We start from the raw sequence: 14,610 nt of genomic DNA on the forward strand, positions 1-14,610 counted from the left end.
CCCATGACGTCGCTGAACTTGCACTATACGTATTCTATCTTAGTCATGTTCAACCTAAAACCTTTAGACTTTAGGGTATATCTCCAAACCTCTAACTTTTCGTTAACACCGTCTCGCGTCTCATCAATCAGTACTATATCATCACCAAATAACATACACCATGACATCTCCCCTTGAATCAGACAATACTATGGTATTTCCAATATTTGTACTTAGATTTTACTTTGTTTGAATCTCTACGAATTCCTTTCAATCAAGAGGGAGCGAATTTGCTCTCTTTATTGTAAGTGTTTTAGTTTAATAGGTATAAAGTTCAAGAAAATAAATTTTGTACCTTAAAAGTCATGTAAAATATTAGAATTTAGAAAGAAGCATTTTATTTATATTTTAAAGTGGATTTAAAAGGAAAATAAAACACTTAAATTAAAATGGAAGTAATTAATTGTTCACAATCCCCACGCCATGAATGTTGAACCCTCAACATCGTTGCCGTCCCACAATTTACACTAGAGTTTCCTCTCCTCACTCTGCTTGAAAGTTGAAACTGAAATTTTCCAAAGCCAATGGCCAGAAGTCGAAAAGCGTCGCTCCAAACCCAATTGAGCTACATCCTCTGTTCACAGCTTGAGAAACCTAAATGGAAGATGAAATTGCCTTTTCCCACTACTCAGTTCTAGAAAAAAATATCAGCAAAAGGCCTGCCATTTTGTGTTGCTATGCTATGAAGGTTACTACTCTGCTTTCTTTGTACTCTGAACCTTGGCATTTTGGTTTGTTCTCTATGTGGTTTGAGAATTTTGGTCTAACTAGAATTTGGGGTCATATATCTTTTCAATGAATTTCACCAAAGATTAACTTGAACAAGAAAAATTTCAAAGTAAGCAGAAAATAAGATTCAAAACTACTAAAGCATGCTTCTATTTTTGAACATGGAGTTTAAAGACATGCTTGTACACCAAACGAAGGAAGTGAAAGGGGGCATGCGGGTTGGGGGAGGTAAATGTTCTAAATAGTTCTATGCATCTAAAAGGTTTGCTAATACATACACCATATACAACTGAAACCATTGGTTCTACTGCTAGGAAGAATGAGACATTGGATATGCAACTGGAGCCATATCTAGAAGGATGCCATGATAGAACAATCCACTAGAAGATGCTGCAGCGCGAAATCCAACTGTACTAGCTGGGCGAGGAACACGTAATGACATCAGAGTTCGTGAAATAATAGGCCTGCGCTGCACGGTAATTCTAGTGAAACCAGTGATAGATTAAGATTTACCTTCCTTTTCATAAAATCCAATCATCTGATCTAGGAATAGGTCTTCCAAATCAAAGATGTTGTCGTCCTTTATGCTAGCATTAAAACTTGGATATACTCCACCACCACTAGTGCCAGGAATTGACAGTAATGGGTTAGAATCAACAGAAAAACCTGCCTCACGAGCTCCCACAATGCTCTCAAAACCGTTCTTCGCACCACTGCTAGAAGATGTACAACCATGGACTCCAATATGATCGGCAATTGATAATGGCAATCTTGCAGTGTTAACGATAGGACCAACTTGAGTGGCTTCAACCAACTACTTGGTAATTAACTCTTCCATTTCATACCCAATACTATTGACCGGATGAGTGAACATTCCAGCACCACCAACAATAGATGGTTGCCAGCTAAGTGATGGAGATGTCCTAGTGTCAACCCCGCGCCACGCTTCAGAGGTGCCCTCTGCCGCCTGCCGGTACAGTGATTAGGTCTTCTACACCTAGCAGGAACTCATCATCCACAATGGGAAGTGAACTATTCAACTCAGTAACAACAGTACCAAAGGGGAAATTCTCAGGGTTAACATCTGGTGGTCCTTCAATAGCATCAGTCATGCAGTTGGCAACTGCCCTGGTAAAGGTAACATCCCTGTCTTAAAAGCTTCAGTCACATAGTGATTGGCCATTGTAATTGTCCTCCACAAGGTCCATTCAATTTCTCATTTTTTTGTCCTTGTGAAGGTTCAGTAGTACCAGCATCAACATTAGTGATATCATGAATGCTTCTTCTTCTCCTCTTTGCCTTATTGCTGTATTTTAATCGACTGAAGAACTTCTGCGCATGGCTTGCCGCCTAGGTTGGTGTTCTGGATACCCCACGGTGCCTAGATATACTTCTCCAATCACCTCTTCCATATTTCTCCAACCCCTGGAGAAACAACCTATGACAGGAACTAAGATTGAAAGAAGTTACTAGCCTTGGAATTTAATTCCGGAAGTAAATTGCAAGACAATATCTGCTTAAACCTAATACACTCGCTCAATTAACGGACACTTTTTATGCATCTTAGATTTTCTACTGGTTATACATGCATTTTTAACTTCCATTTATATCCAATGAACACATCTTATAAATTTGAATTACCAAGTTTGGTGTTATTTCAGCAAACATTTATCTCTACTGACGACCCGCAACCTAACCGGGAAACTTCAATTTACGCTAATAATATGATATTTTGATGTTTATTGGATCATCCCACTTATCAAGAAAGAGATGTTTATAGAATCATCTCCTCAAGCACCACATCATTCCTTGTCGCAATTGTCTCTCTCAATTCAACAACAGATCCTCTTTTGGCTTCTCAAATTGTTGTAGGCTTTATTTCTCTTATCTTCGGAAAAAAATAAATGGAACAGTATTTTCCAACAGAAAGCAGAGCTCCTCTGAAATCAGTAGAACGCTCGCTGAAGCAAAGTAGGGTCCAAAGATTTTTGTTGTTGTTGTTGTAAGCCCATCCTCGCCAACAAAAGAAAGAGAAATATAAATATTGTATACTAGAAAGTTTTCCCAATACATCAAACAAACTTTTTATGTTAGTGAAAAAATCAAACAAACTTTAGAAGTTCTAATCACGAGAGAGAGACAGAGATAGAAACTTGACAAGTCCAATCCAGTTGAAAAATCCTAGTGTGTGGGGGTGGGGGGTGGGGGCAGCTTGCAAGCACCTAAACTATCATCAGGTATCTTTGGTTAAATTTCTTTAATAAATATATGCTTTTGTACCTTCTTTAAGTCTCTAGTGACTAAGGTTTGACACTGAAGTTAATCCATTCGGAAGCTAAATTAGAGTATGGGATGAGGCTACAGAAGTATGATTGACTGTACTTTGTGATTAATGCCTTTCTGCTAAGTGTGCTAGTATTTTTAGAGTCCTGAAACATGTGTACTTCAACAGGAAAACCAAAAGAAGAAAAAAGAACTATCTGCCAATTTTGATCGAGGAATTAATTACTGATTCAATGTTCCTCTATTTAAAGTGGTTAGGATTCTTTTCCTTTTCCATATGTTAGACATCATGATATCCTTATGATTTAGTCGCCATGAAGTTTAAAGCTTAACCGCATATCAAACATTTTATATTTTAATGGCATATGGCTGTTGGGAGTTGTATTAATGTATATCTTTAGTTGTAATATCAAGCATCGGACTATTACTCCTGCCTGAGTATCATGTTCGGTAATTGAACTCTAGAGAAGGAAAATTCGGGAATGAAACCTTAGATGTACCCCGTGAGTTTAATATTTTCTCAGCTTCATAACATATTAGCCTTTTGATTTCTGCTGATAACATGAGCTATTCTAACTGCTAAGGACTTACTCTGGACCTCTAAATTTATCCTTTTTGCACTTTTTATTTGGAGGGTCAAGGATCCTTGGGAATCGAATAAATTTTTGGCATTTTATCATATTAAACTTGTCATCTGTGATTTGTTTACAATTGAGAGGCAGTTATAAGTTGTTAGCTTCTAATTTGTCCATTATGTGGTGGCCATTTGATGAATGCCCATTTTGGTATTTTTGCAACATGGTTCTTTCACAAGATACTTTGTGGAAGTTATTCACTTTGAAATCTTTTGAATTACTTAAAAATAATTGTCTCTCCGAAGAACCAAAATTTTAAGTATTTTAGCTGTTAAACGGGGACTTTGTTCTGGCAAATATAGCTAGATTCTCTAGAGTGGTGCTTTATGATGTGGTTGCATTTGGTTTGAAATTCACTCTAAAACATTTCAAAGTCGAATCTTTTGATATACCATATGTTCAACTGGGCTTTCTTTTGCTTTATGTGGTGCAAGACAAATGCGCATTCAAGATTTAAGTTAGTGGGTGTGAAGTACCACCAGCTGCTCCTTTGTGTCAATGGGTGCAAACTTGTTATAAATATATATCTTCTAATTTTTTTTTTGAACTATATAATCTGTGCTATAGCAGCAAGTGCGGGTACACCATTTCGGAGAATTTACATCCTCTATCTGCAAAGCAATAAATCTCTTTTTTCTCTCAAAAAGGCTATAGATCTCTTTCAGATATCTTCTTGATTGGTCTCTAACAAGAATAGAAAGATATGCTTCATTGATGTAGTTGTAGTTCAGCTTGAACACAATTTGTTGTTGTTATATCTCATAATGAAACCTTCTTCCTAGTAGTAAAACAAAATGATGCTCTCTTAATTATATATTCTTTTTAGACCTGATGCGGTAGAGAGCTGTAGGTTCTATTTCAAATATAGAAATATCTGGTCAAACTCTTACTGTTTAGCTCCATCATACAAATCTTTTCCGTATTCTATTTTACCTTCCCACAGCGAGTTCATTAATCAGACATTTACTGATTAATTTTGCGTTAAATGGTTGAAAGCCTTTTAAAATAAATATAAAGTAGCTAAATAAGGAGCAACAGTCACAAAAGTAAAAAAAAATTCCGCAAAGTCATATGTTACTGTGTTAATCCTGCTTAGTTAGCCAGTAGCCTCATCAAAGTCTTATATTTCAGTGAACTTTGATTGTTTTACTCCACGTTGATGTACAACTTAACATCTAGAAATAAAGTCGTCGTTGTGGTCATTCTGTTTTAATGTGCCACCTGCCCGTTTCCCTTATCAGTTGCTCTCATTACTGTAGTTAAAATTGATAGCTGATTAAAAAAGTAGGAGTCTTGCTGCCATTCTTTCTGTTAACCAAGTGTCAGTGGGTACAGAAAATCACATATAGATGCAACAAATATTTATGCTGGTCTTTGTCATATATGGAAGTCATCCGTTTTGGGAATACTCTTCAGAAACTTTCCCTTTCACATACGAAAGCACTGTAGATCTAACAAAATGAACCCTGACCAGACATGCAATAGCTCCTCTTGGACTAAGGAGGAAGACAGAGCATTTGAAACTGCCCTAGCCATTTATGCTGGAGATAGCGATCAATTGATGAAGATTGCTGCAGCAGTTCCACGGAAATCTATTCCAGAAATCTTACAACATTATAAAAAACTTGTTGATGATATAAATGATATCGAGGCTGGAAAAGTTCCGCTACCTCGATACGGGAGAATGCAAGGTTGTTCCAGCCGCAGAAGTAGATTATCTGGAGCAGAGGTAGAACGGCGAAAAGGGGTCGCTTGGACTGCAGAGGAACACAGGTGAGGTTTTTTCTGCAAATTTGGTAATTACCATGTTAGTTTGCTTTGAAATATCTGGCTAAATTGATGATTATCTAATCTCTACAATAATGTGTTTCTTAATGGTTGAATAAATTCATCGCTTACTGTAAGGATTAAGAAGTTCTTTGCAACAAAATGCTTTTTTTTTTCCCTTTATTTTTGAGATTAACAACAATTCCATCAATTTGGACCAAAACCGCCGACAAAACTGTGCTAATATGTAATCATCTCTAAAATCTATTTAAAAAAAAAAAAAATTATATATGGATGTAGTATATGTAAATGTATAGTAGACAGTTGGTCCTAAGCAATGTCTTGCACAAATCTAAGTGGATCTTGTGTGAATTTTTAAAGAAAAAATGCCTCTGAAAATTTGGTATCTAACAATATGGAAGAGAGCTCATCTGCTTTGGCTAGTAATTTCTTCAATTTTCTTTTAGCTTTTTTTTTCTCAAGAAAAATTAAACGCAATGCTCTTTTTTTGTGTAAGTTTGTCTTTTTCACAGAAAAGTGGAGTACAGCTCGAAATCAATTTTGTAACGTAAGTCATTGCGTCATCAGTATATTTGTTATTCACAAACAGATGCGTGATATACTATATATGGACAAGTTACTATAGACACAGACTTATAAAGGCTTCAATCTAACTCATGCTGGAAACATTGTGAAATTTGTTGCTGACGAGAAGTGATGTGAACAATATAGGTATAGCCCATCAAGCTTAGTCCATTTATAGTTTCTTCTTTAGCACCTTATTGAATACCATGCGAAGAGCCAGTTAGATGCTGGCAATAAATGATTAGGTCAAATAAACTAGGGCAAATTGATGTATTTGGAAAACTTTCTAGTATGCAATATTTATATTTCTCTTTCTTTTCTTGGTGAGGATGGGCTTACAGCAACAACAAAAAAATTTTGGACCCTACTTTGCTTCAGCGAGCGTTCTACTGATATCAGAGGAGCTCTGCTTTTCTGTTGGAAAATACTGTTTCATTTAATTTTTACTGAAGATAAGAGAAATATAGCCTACAACAATTTGAGAAGCCAAAAGAGGATCTGTTGAATTGAGAGAGGGACAATTGCGACAAGGAATGATGTGAGTGAGGAGATGATTCTATAAACATCTTTTCTGGATAAGTGGGATGATTCAATAAACATCAAAATAACATCCACTAGTGCCATATTATTGGTGTAAATTGTAGTTTTATGGTTAGGTTGCGGGTTGTCAGTAATGATAAATGTTTGCTGAAATAACACCAAACTAGGTAAATCAAATTTATTAGATGTGTTCATTGAATATAAATGGAACTTAAAAAAATGTGTGTATAATCATACCGACCTGTGAGTAGAAAATCTAAGATGCATAAGAAGTTGTCTGTTAATTGAGTGAGTGTATTAGGTTTAAGCAAATATTGTCTTGCAATTTATTTCCGAGATTAAATTCCAAGGCTAGTAACTTCTTTCAATCTTCTTTCCTTTCATAGGTTGTTTCTCCAGGGGTTGGAGAAATATGGAAGAGGTGATTGGAGGAGTATATCTAGGCACTTTGTGGTATCCAGAACACCAACACAGGTGGCAAGCCATGCGCAGAAATTCTTCAGTCGGTTAAAAGACAATAATAAGGCGAAGAGGAGAAGAAGCATTCATGATATCACTACTGTGGATGCTGGTACTACTGAACCTTCACAAGGACAAGAAACTGAGAAGTTGAATGGACCTTGTGGAGGGCAATTACAATGGCCAATCACTGACTATGTGACTGAAGCTTTTGACACAGGGATGTTTCCTTTACCAGGGCCAGTTACCAACTGCATGATTGATGCTATTGGAGGACCATCCAGTGTTAACCCTGAGACTTTCCCGTTTGGTACTGCTGTTGTTAGTGAGTTGAATAGTTCACTTCCCAATGTGGATGATGAGTTTTTGCTAGGTGTAGAAGACTTAATCACTGTACCGACACAGGGCACCTCTGAAGCGTGGCGCGGGGTTGACACTCCATCACTTAGCTGGCAACCATCTTTTGCTGGTGGCACTGGAATGTACACTCATCCCGTCAGTAGTGTTGGGTATGAAATGGAAGAGTTAATCACCAAAGAGTTGGTTGAAGCCACTCAAGTTGGTCCTATCGTTAACACTGCAAGATTGCCATTACCAATTGCCGATCATATTGGAGTTCATGGTTGTACAGCTTCTAGCAGTGGTGCGAAGAACGGTTTTGAGAGCACTGTGGGAGCTCGTGAGGCAGGTCTTTCTGTTGATTCTGACCCATTACTGTCAATTGCTGGCACTAGTGGTGGTGGAGTATATCCAAGTTTTAATGCTAGCATAAAGGACGACAACATTTTTGATTTGGAAGACCTATTCCTAGATCCGATGATTGGATTTTATGAAAAGGAAGGTAAATCTTAATTTATCATTGGTTTCACTAGAATTACCGTGCAGCGCAGGCCTATTATTTCACGAACTCCGATGTCATTATGTGTTCCTCGCCCAGCTAGTACGGTTGGATTTCGCGCTGCAGCATCTTCTAGTGGATTGTTCTATCATGGCATCCTTCTAGATATGGCTCGAGTTGCATATTCAATGTCTCATTCTTGCAATAGAATATATGGTTTCAGTTGTATATGGTGTATGTATTAGCAAACTTTTTGGATGAACTATTTAGAACAGTTACCTCCCCCATGACCCCTTTCACTTCTTTGTGTCCTTTGGTGTACAAGCATGTTCTTAAACTCCATGTTCATAAATAAAAGCATGCTTTAATTGTTATGAATCTTATTTTCTGCGTGCTTTGAAAATTTTCTTAGTTTGTGCAATCTCCCTCTTTCACAAGTTAATCTTTTGTGAAATTCGTTAACTGGTCCAAACAATTACGGAGATCTGGCATAGTTTGACATTCATCACTAGAGCTTTTCAAAGTACAAATTAGTTTTCAAAACAATTCTGATGGTGCAAAAAATCTTTTTAGTATAAATGGATTTTAATTGTTTGCTTTTCTTAATACAGAAATACCATTATATTTGTGTCGAGTTTTCATTGTATTGATAAGTACTAAATAATTACAATGTCATTGCCCAACCTGTTGTTAATTACTTTTCCTCTTTGGTCCTCAATTTTGCGTGTTCAAGGCACTGAAGATTCTTTTTTCTGGTTTCTGTACATTAGCTTTCTCTTCCTCATTTTCCCCTACTATTTTCTAAACTAACATTTTCTCTTTGAGCGCTATAAAATTATAGCGGTACATTTCAATCTTGAAAATTGCATTATAATCATTTTTCCTTAATTAGACATATGGTAACTCTGACTGGGTGACCTTGCTCACATTATCAGTTAGAGGTGGAGTTATGATTCCAATTTTATGGGTTTTGAATTTAGAATGATGACTTTAAATTTTCCTAACGGTTCTAAATTTAATATTTATACATATTTAATAAATTTCTTAATATAAATATATTGTTTGAGCAAAAACTACTAGGTTCGAACGAACCAACATTCAAGCAACTAGTTCCGCCCCTGTTACTAGTCCCAAGTCCAAATAAAGGAGGAGGATATGATTAGATTAAAAACTCGTAAAAAGTAGTCAATTTGTGATGAATTTTCATATTATAACTATCATAAGATTAAATAAAGCAGTATAGTTAAAGAGGATTTATACATGCTATAACACACTCTAATTCTCTTGGAATTGAGACATAACTTTTTTAAGATAATTATAACCCAATAATATATTGTCTACCGGAAAAGCAGTACAGTTGAATTGTAACGTGGTTTTATAAACACGTGGATTAAACTGTTCTGATAAAGTAAAATAACAAAGTGTAAATAGAGTAAATAAAGAAAATTGAAGAAGAAACAACCCTGTGCTTTAGAATGTTCCCACTAGGATCAAGAAGACAACCTTTATAAAAAGCTTCAGAGAAAGAATACTAGACTTTTGTTATCTTTATTTCTTGATCTCTTACAATAGAAAGAAAGCCTCCATTTATACTAGAGCAATGGGGTTTATGGTCTACCAATTATGCCCGTTAATCACCAATATTAATGTAACAATAAAAGGTAATAAAAAGGTGATAAAAGAATAATAATGGTTAATAAAGAGTACTAAATGCTGATGAAGGAATCTTAGGGTCTTCTGTAACGTTTCTGTAACGGTCATATCTTGAATTACTTCTTATCCAGTCATATGTTTGTATCCAGTGTGAATATGGTTGAATCACTGCTGATTGACACATGTTGCTTCCTAATTCACCCATCTTCTGAGACCGATTTTTACTGTATACAGATAGTCCCCTCACTTTCCGGTTACTCACTGTGATATAACTGGGAAGTGGAAGTTTACCACCCTCGTTACTGCCTCATAAAAAATGGCCTGAAAATCCCAATTCGAACAAAAATGAGTGCAGAACTTAGGGATTCAGATGACAACATATTATTCTTTCGTCGATGACTGATTGGCACTGAGGAAGTGCTACCATCACAAAGAACTTGATCTCGGGTTTTTTAGTGCCCACCCGGAACTTTCGAGTCTTGAGTTTTTCGTTCCGACAATCAAACACGGCTTTGCCAGCTGCCTGTGATAGGAAAAAGAAAACTTGATCAGATAGTTCGTGCGGGGCATTTCCCACCTCACCTTTCAAAAACTCTTCTTTGTGTTTTGACTCTTGGATTTTTAGTTACACCCAAAAACTTTTATAACCTCACAGCCTCATAGACTAGGGATGTTTATGACCAGTAATTTTGTACTTCTGGTTTTGTTAAAATTCGAAAATTTAATGCTTTCGGTTAACTTTACTATCGAAAAACAAGACATCCGACCTTTAGCCATTTGATTGGATGGCTTCATAAGAGAGGGGCCTTATATTTACGATGCTTATGAAGATGATGTCTCCTATTCATCTGGGCACAATTGTACGAATTTGTAATCCTTTTTTGCTTCTAAGTATGAGCAAATAATAAAAAGTGATATATTTTGTTCATTCAAACATACGCGAGAATGTTTTTTAGAAGGTGCAAGTTTTGCTTTATTTCATTCCTTGACCATAAACAAATATTTACAACTTTGTGTATACGATAATTTATCGGAGATGAACAAAAATACATTGCAAGAGAATTGCAACCGGGCTGACATTTACTTAGTCTAACCGGTCTTGATTCTGATTCCTTCTAATTTTTTTCCTCTCTAGGGATGAGTTGGCAGTCCCCAGTCCTTTATCTGGCAGTCTCCGGCACTTCTCTTTATTCCGGAGCCAGTTCGAGCTATCTCCGGTATCCTGTACGGATTGTTTGGGAGCCATCTTCAGATGCTTCCGATACTTAGTATTGTAATTACTGTTGCTTTGATGCAACAATCCCCAGCATTCATAGACATTATAATCTTTCATCGAAGTTATTTTCTAGCGACTCACCTCTAGAACGTTCCTACCCCCTGTCAATTCGTGATCCTAATTGGTATGGTTCAAATCGGTGCCTTGAATGCCTCCGATCAAAGTTTGGTTGACCTTGATTCCGAGCTGTAGAAGATGTTGATGTAATTACCTGATCTTTTTCTACACGAATCTTTGACTCGTACCTATTATGAACATCTGCCCAAGTTGTTGCTTGAAATTCCAACAAACTTTCTTTTAACTTCCTTGAGGCATCGAAGCTTAAGGGATTGAGAGTCTTAGTAAATGCTTCTGCTGCCCATTCATCAGGTATTGTCGGCAACAACGTTCTCTCCTTTTGGAATCGGATCACAAACTCTGGCAACAACTCTGAGTCTTCTCGAGTGATTCTGAAAAAAATCTGTTTTCCTTGCTTGAACTTTTCTCGCTCCAGCGTAAGATTTAATAAAAGAATCTGCAAGCATTTCAAAAGAATCAATTAAGTGTTCAGGTAAAAGTGAATACCATGTTGAAGCCCCATTTGTTAGGGTTTCGCCAAATTTCTTTAGCAAAACTGATTCAATCTCATGCAGAGCCAAATTATTTCCCTTCACAGCTGTGGTATAGGTTGTAATGTGTTCCTGTGGATCCGATGTTCCATCATATTTTGGAATATCCGGCAGCTTGAATCTCTTTGGAATCAACTCCGGAGCCGCTCTCGGTTTGAACGGCAATTGAAAATACTTTTTCGAATCCGGGCCCTTTAGGACAGGAGGTGCTCCCGAAATCTGACCTATCCGAGCATGAAATTCTTTAGCATTTTGATCCATTCGAGCATTTATTTCCCTCATAAACCTCATGAGTTCGATTTGAAAGAATCGTCTGCGACATTTTCAGATCTACTACCGGCACCACCTGCTTGATTGTTGTTTGTTCTGAACTCCCCCCCGGTAACGGTGTTACCGGTTCTTGGTGCCATTTGACTTATTGGCATGCCGGGAGGGACTCGAACTCCACCATTTGAATTACTGGAAGCAACCGATAATGCTTGCTGGAGCTTAATCATTATTCAATGTTGTCTTGAGAGATGATCTATGATCTCCTTTTGTTGCGCTCTCAAAAGTTTAACAGTAACGACAATGGGTACATCATTCATATCATCTGGGGTAGGACTCTTTGTCCGCCGAGTATCTATTTTTACACGGTTAGGAGTTGAATCATTCCCATCGAGACGGGTTTCACTAATTGAACCATCTTGTTGATTTTCATCATGGAGATTGTCCTCGGGCTCGCTATTATTGTTTGTTCCAACATTGAGCGAGTTGTTTACGTCATTGAGTGCCATAACTGTAGTATGCTTAAAACAAAAAAACTTCAAAGTATGTTAGTAAAAGATGAACAGATCAAAATAATATCACAATTGTCTAAGCCCCACAGTGGGCGCCAAACTGTTTACCAGAAAAACGGTACAGTTGAATTTGTAACGTAGTTGATAGATACGTGGATTAAATTGGTCCGATAAAGTTAAATAACAAAGTGTAAACAGAGTAAATAAAGACAATTGAAGAAGAAACAAGTCTAGGTTTTAGAATGTTCCCACCGGGATCAAGACGAGAACCTTTATAAAAAGCTTCAGAGAAAGAATACTAGTTTTTTGTTATCAGTATTTCTTGATGTCTTACAATAGAATGCCTCCATTTATACTAGAGCTATGAAGTTTATGGTCTACGAATTATGCCCTATTAATCACCAATATTAATGTTACAATGAAAGGTAATAAAAAAGTGATAAAGAATAATAATGGGTAATAAAGACTAATAAAAGCTGATGGAATCTTGGGGTTGTTTGCTCAAAAAATGTTACACATCTTACGAGTACAAAACAATATAAATAAATCCCGGGATAATCATAGCAAATCGTAATAATCCGTTGGACCAGATGAAAGAAACTAAAATAAGAACTCAGAATTAGGGGGAGAAGCATTAGAAACCTTTATTGATAATATTTGTTTGGTCTGCCTCTCCATGAAGAGGTTCAGAGCCTTACAATGGTGTTTTCTCTTCCCATAAGAGGGGTATATTTTCTTGTTTCTCTCTCCTCTCACTAGTGGTGAAGAAGCAGCCCCCTTTCTAGGGCTTCCACTCTTAGTATTTATAGATGTGAGCTTCGTGAGCTGGCAAAAAATGACCGTGGCCACACTAAGGTTCCGTCCCCGTGGGGGAATGAATGGGCCGTGCCCTCGTAGATTCAATCGGACAAGAGTCGAATCCTCTTATAAATAAGTGGCCATACCACTTATTAATTATGGATTAGCTCAAGAGGAGATTAACTCCGTTAATTATCGTGAGGTCGGATTCTGACCCATACAGTTAGTCCCTCCGCTTATTGAGGTCGTGTTTCGGCCGAGCTCGATGAGCGGATTTCATCGATTGTGATTTGAAAAAAAACTTGAATAAGGGGGTCGACTTATTGACGGCGTCGGCCTTAGTCGTTTACACGTTGGAGATGGCCGTAGCCTTTCATATATTGGAGGTGGCCGTAGCCTTTCATATAATGGCGATGGCCGTAGCCTTTTATATGCTGGAGAGCCTTTCATATTTTGGAGATGGCCGTAGCCTTTCATATATTGGGGGTGGTCGTAGCCTTTCATATAATGGCGATGGCCGTAGCCTTTCATATAATGGCGATGGCTGTAGCCTTTCATATGCTGGAGAGCCTTTCATATTTTGGAGATGGCCGTGGAAAATGAGTGTGCGCCGGGTACGTACTTGGTCACGTCCAGAATTTTGAAGGCGTACGGCGCATTCTTTCAGCGCAGGCCGTTGCGATTATTCTGACGGCGGGACGTTGGCGGATGGCTGAGAAGCCGCTTCGCGGAGCTTGTCATAATGACGCTTGCTTCGGCAGAATCGAACCGTTTTACGGTTGGTCGGGCAGTTAATGATGGCTATTGGGTTTCGCAAAAGCCATTTATATTGCCTATAAAGGTGGGTTGAGGCATTCATTTCTCATATCTTCATTGTTCATCTGAGAGAGATTCTGAGGGAACTTTTTCATTTCGCTAATTCATCTTCTCCTTTCTTTCCTTTGATTGTGGTATCATTTGTCTTCAGTAGATCAACAATGGCAGTCAGTTCTTCCCACGGTGCTCTTCCGGTAGATTTTCCGGTAGTTGGAGGGCCATCTCCGGCGATGGGAGGTGCAGAATAGATGGGGTCCGGCGAAATTCCGTCGGTTGACGAGGTGGTTCCTCGGCCCGGAGGTCTGGCGATTGATTTCACCGTCGACGGTGGAGAGGAACCGGTGGATAAAGCCCCGTTGATGGGGGAGATCGGGATGGCCCGATTGCGGGAACAGGGGGTCGTTCCTACCCATGCAGACATCGTTCTCGCTAGAAGCGAGGAGAGGGTCCACACCGACCGCAGGGGATACTGCGTTTTCTACGCCTATCCTTTCAGGTTGGGGTTCAAGATCCCGCTCCCAATGCTGGTGGTGGATTTCTGCCGTTATTACGGGGTGTGCCCGGGTCAGCTCACTCCTTCCCTCTACAAACTGCTGGCAATGTTCATCAAGTACGCGGAATTGGCCCGAAGGGAGGTCACGCTGCAGCATGTGCTGAGTCTCTACGCTCCCCAGAGAGTCCGTGGTACCATGATTCAGGTGTGCCCTCGTGGGTCGAGGGGCCTGGTCATGAGATTGGATGACGAGGTCGACCCCCGCCCTTTCGAGCATTTCTTTTATATTAGGACCAAACACCTGGTGGCGGA

At 38.4% G+C, this 14,610-nt stretch overlaps 1 protein-coding gene across 2 annotated transcripts; it reads left to right on the forward strand.

The window, feature by feature from the left end:
- Window positions 1–465: 465 nt before the first annotated feature.
- LOC109242839 lies at window positions 466–8,258 on the forward strand. 2 transcript variants are annotated; one of them, XM_019409701.1, is made up of 4 exons: window positions 466–727; window positions 1,083–1,905; window positions 5,161–5,459; window positions 6,965–8,258. In XM_019409701.1, the coding sequence occupies exons 2-4, from the start codon at window positions 1,789–1,791 to the stop codon at window positions 7,887–7,889; spliced, it is 1,341 nt and encodes a 446-aa protein (XP_019265246.1). In that variant the 5' UTR covers window positions 466–727; window positions 1,083–1,788; the 3' UTR covers window positions 7,890–8,258. The 2 variants fall into 2 exon arrangements, with proteins under 2 accessions (XP_019265246.1, XP_019265247.1); XM_019409702.1 differs by lacking the exons at window positions 466–727; window positions 1,083–1,905 and having other exon boundaries at window positions 2,994–5,459.
- The last annotated feature ends 6,352 nt before the right edge of the window (window positions 8,259–14,610 follow it).

This window comes from Nicotiana attenuata, unplaced genomic scaffold (genome assembly GCF_001879085.1).
Source record: "Nicotiana attenuata strain UT unplaced genomic scaffold, NIATTr2, whole genome shotgun sequence".
NCBI lineage: Eukaryota > Viridiplantae > Streptophyta > Magnoliopsida > Solanales > Solanaceae > Nicotiana > Nicotiana attenuata.

Excerpts from the sequence above, each read along its gene's own strand:
- LOC109242839 (XM_019409701.1), top strand. The coding sequence starts at position 1,789 with ATGGGAAGTGAACTATTCAACTCAGTAACAACAGTACCAAAGGGGAAA. Across the intron at positions 1,906-5,160 it reads TGGCAACTGCCCTGGTAAAG|ACATGCAATAGCTCCTCTTG; the intron begins GTAACATCCCTG and ends AACCCTGACCAG. Across the intron at positions 5,460-6,964 it reads TGGACTGCAGAGGAACACAG|GTTGTTTCTCCAGGGGTTGG; the intron begins GTGAGGTTTTTT and ends TTCCTTTCATAG.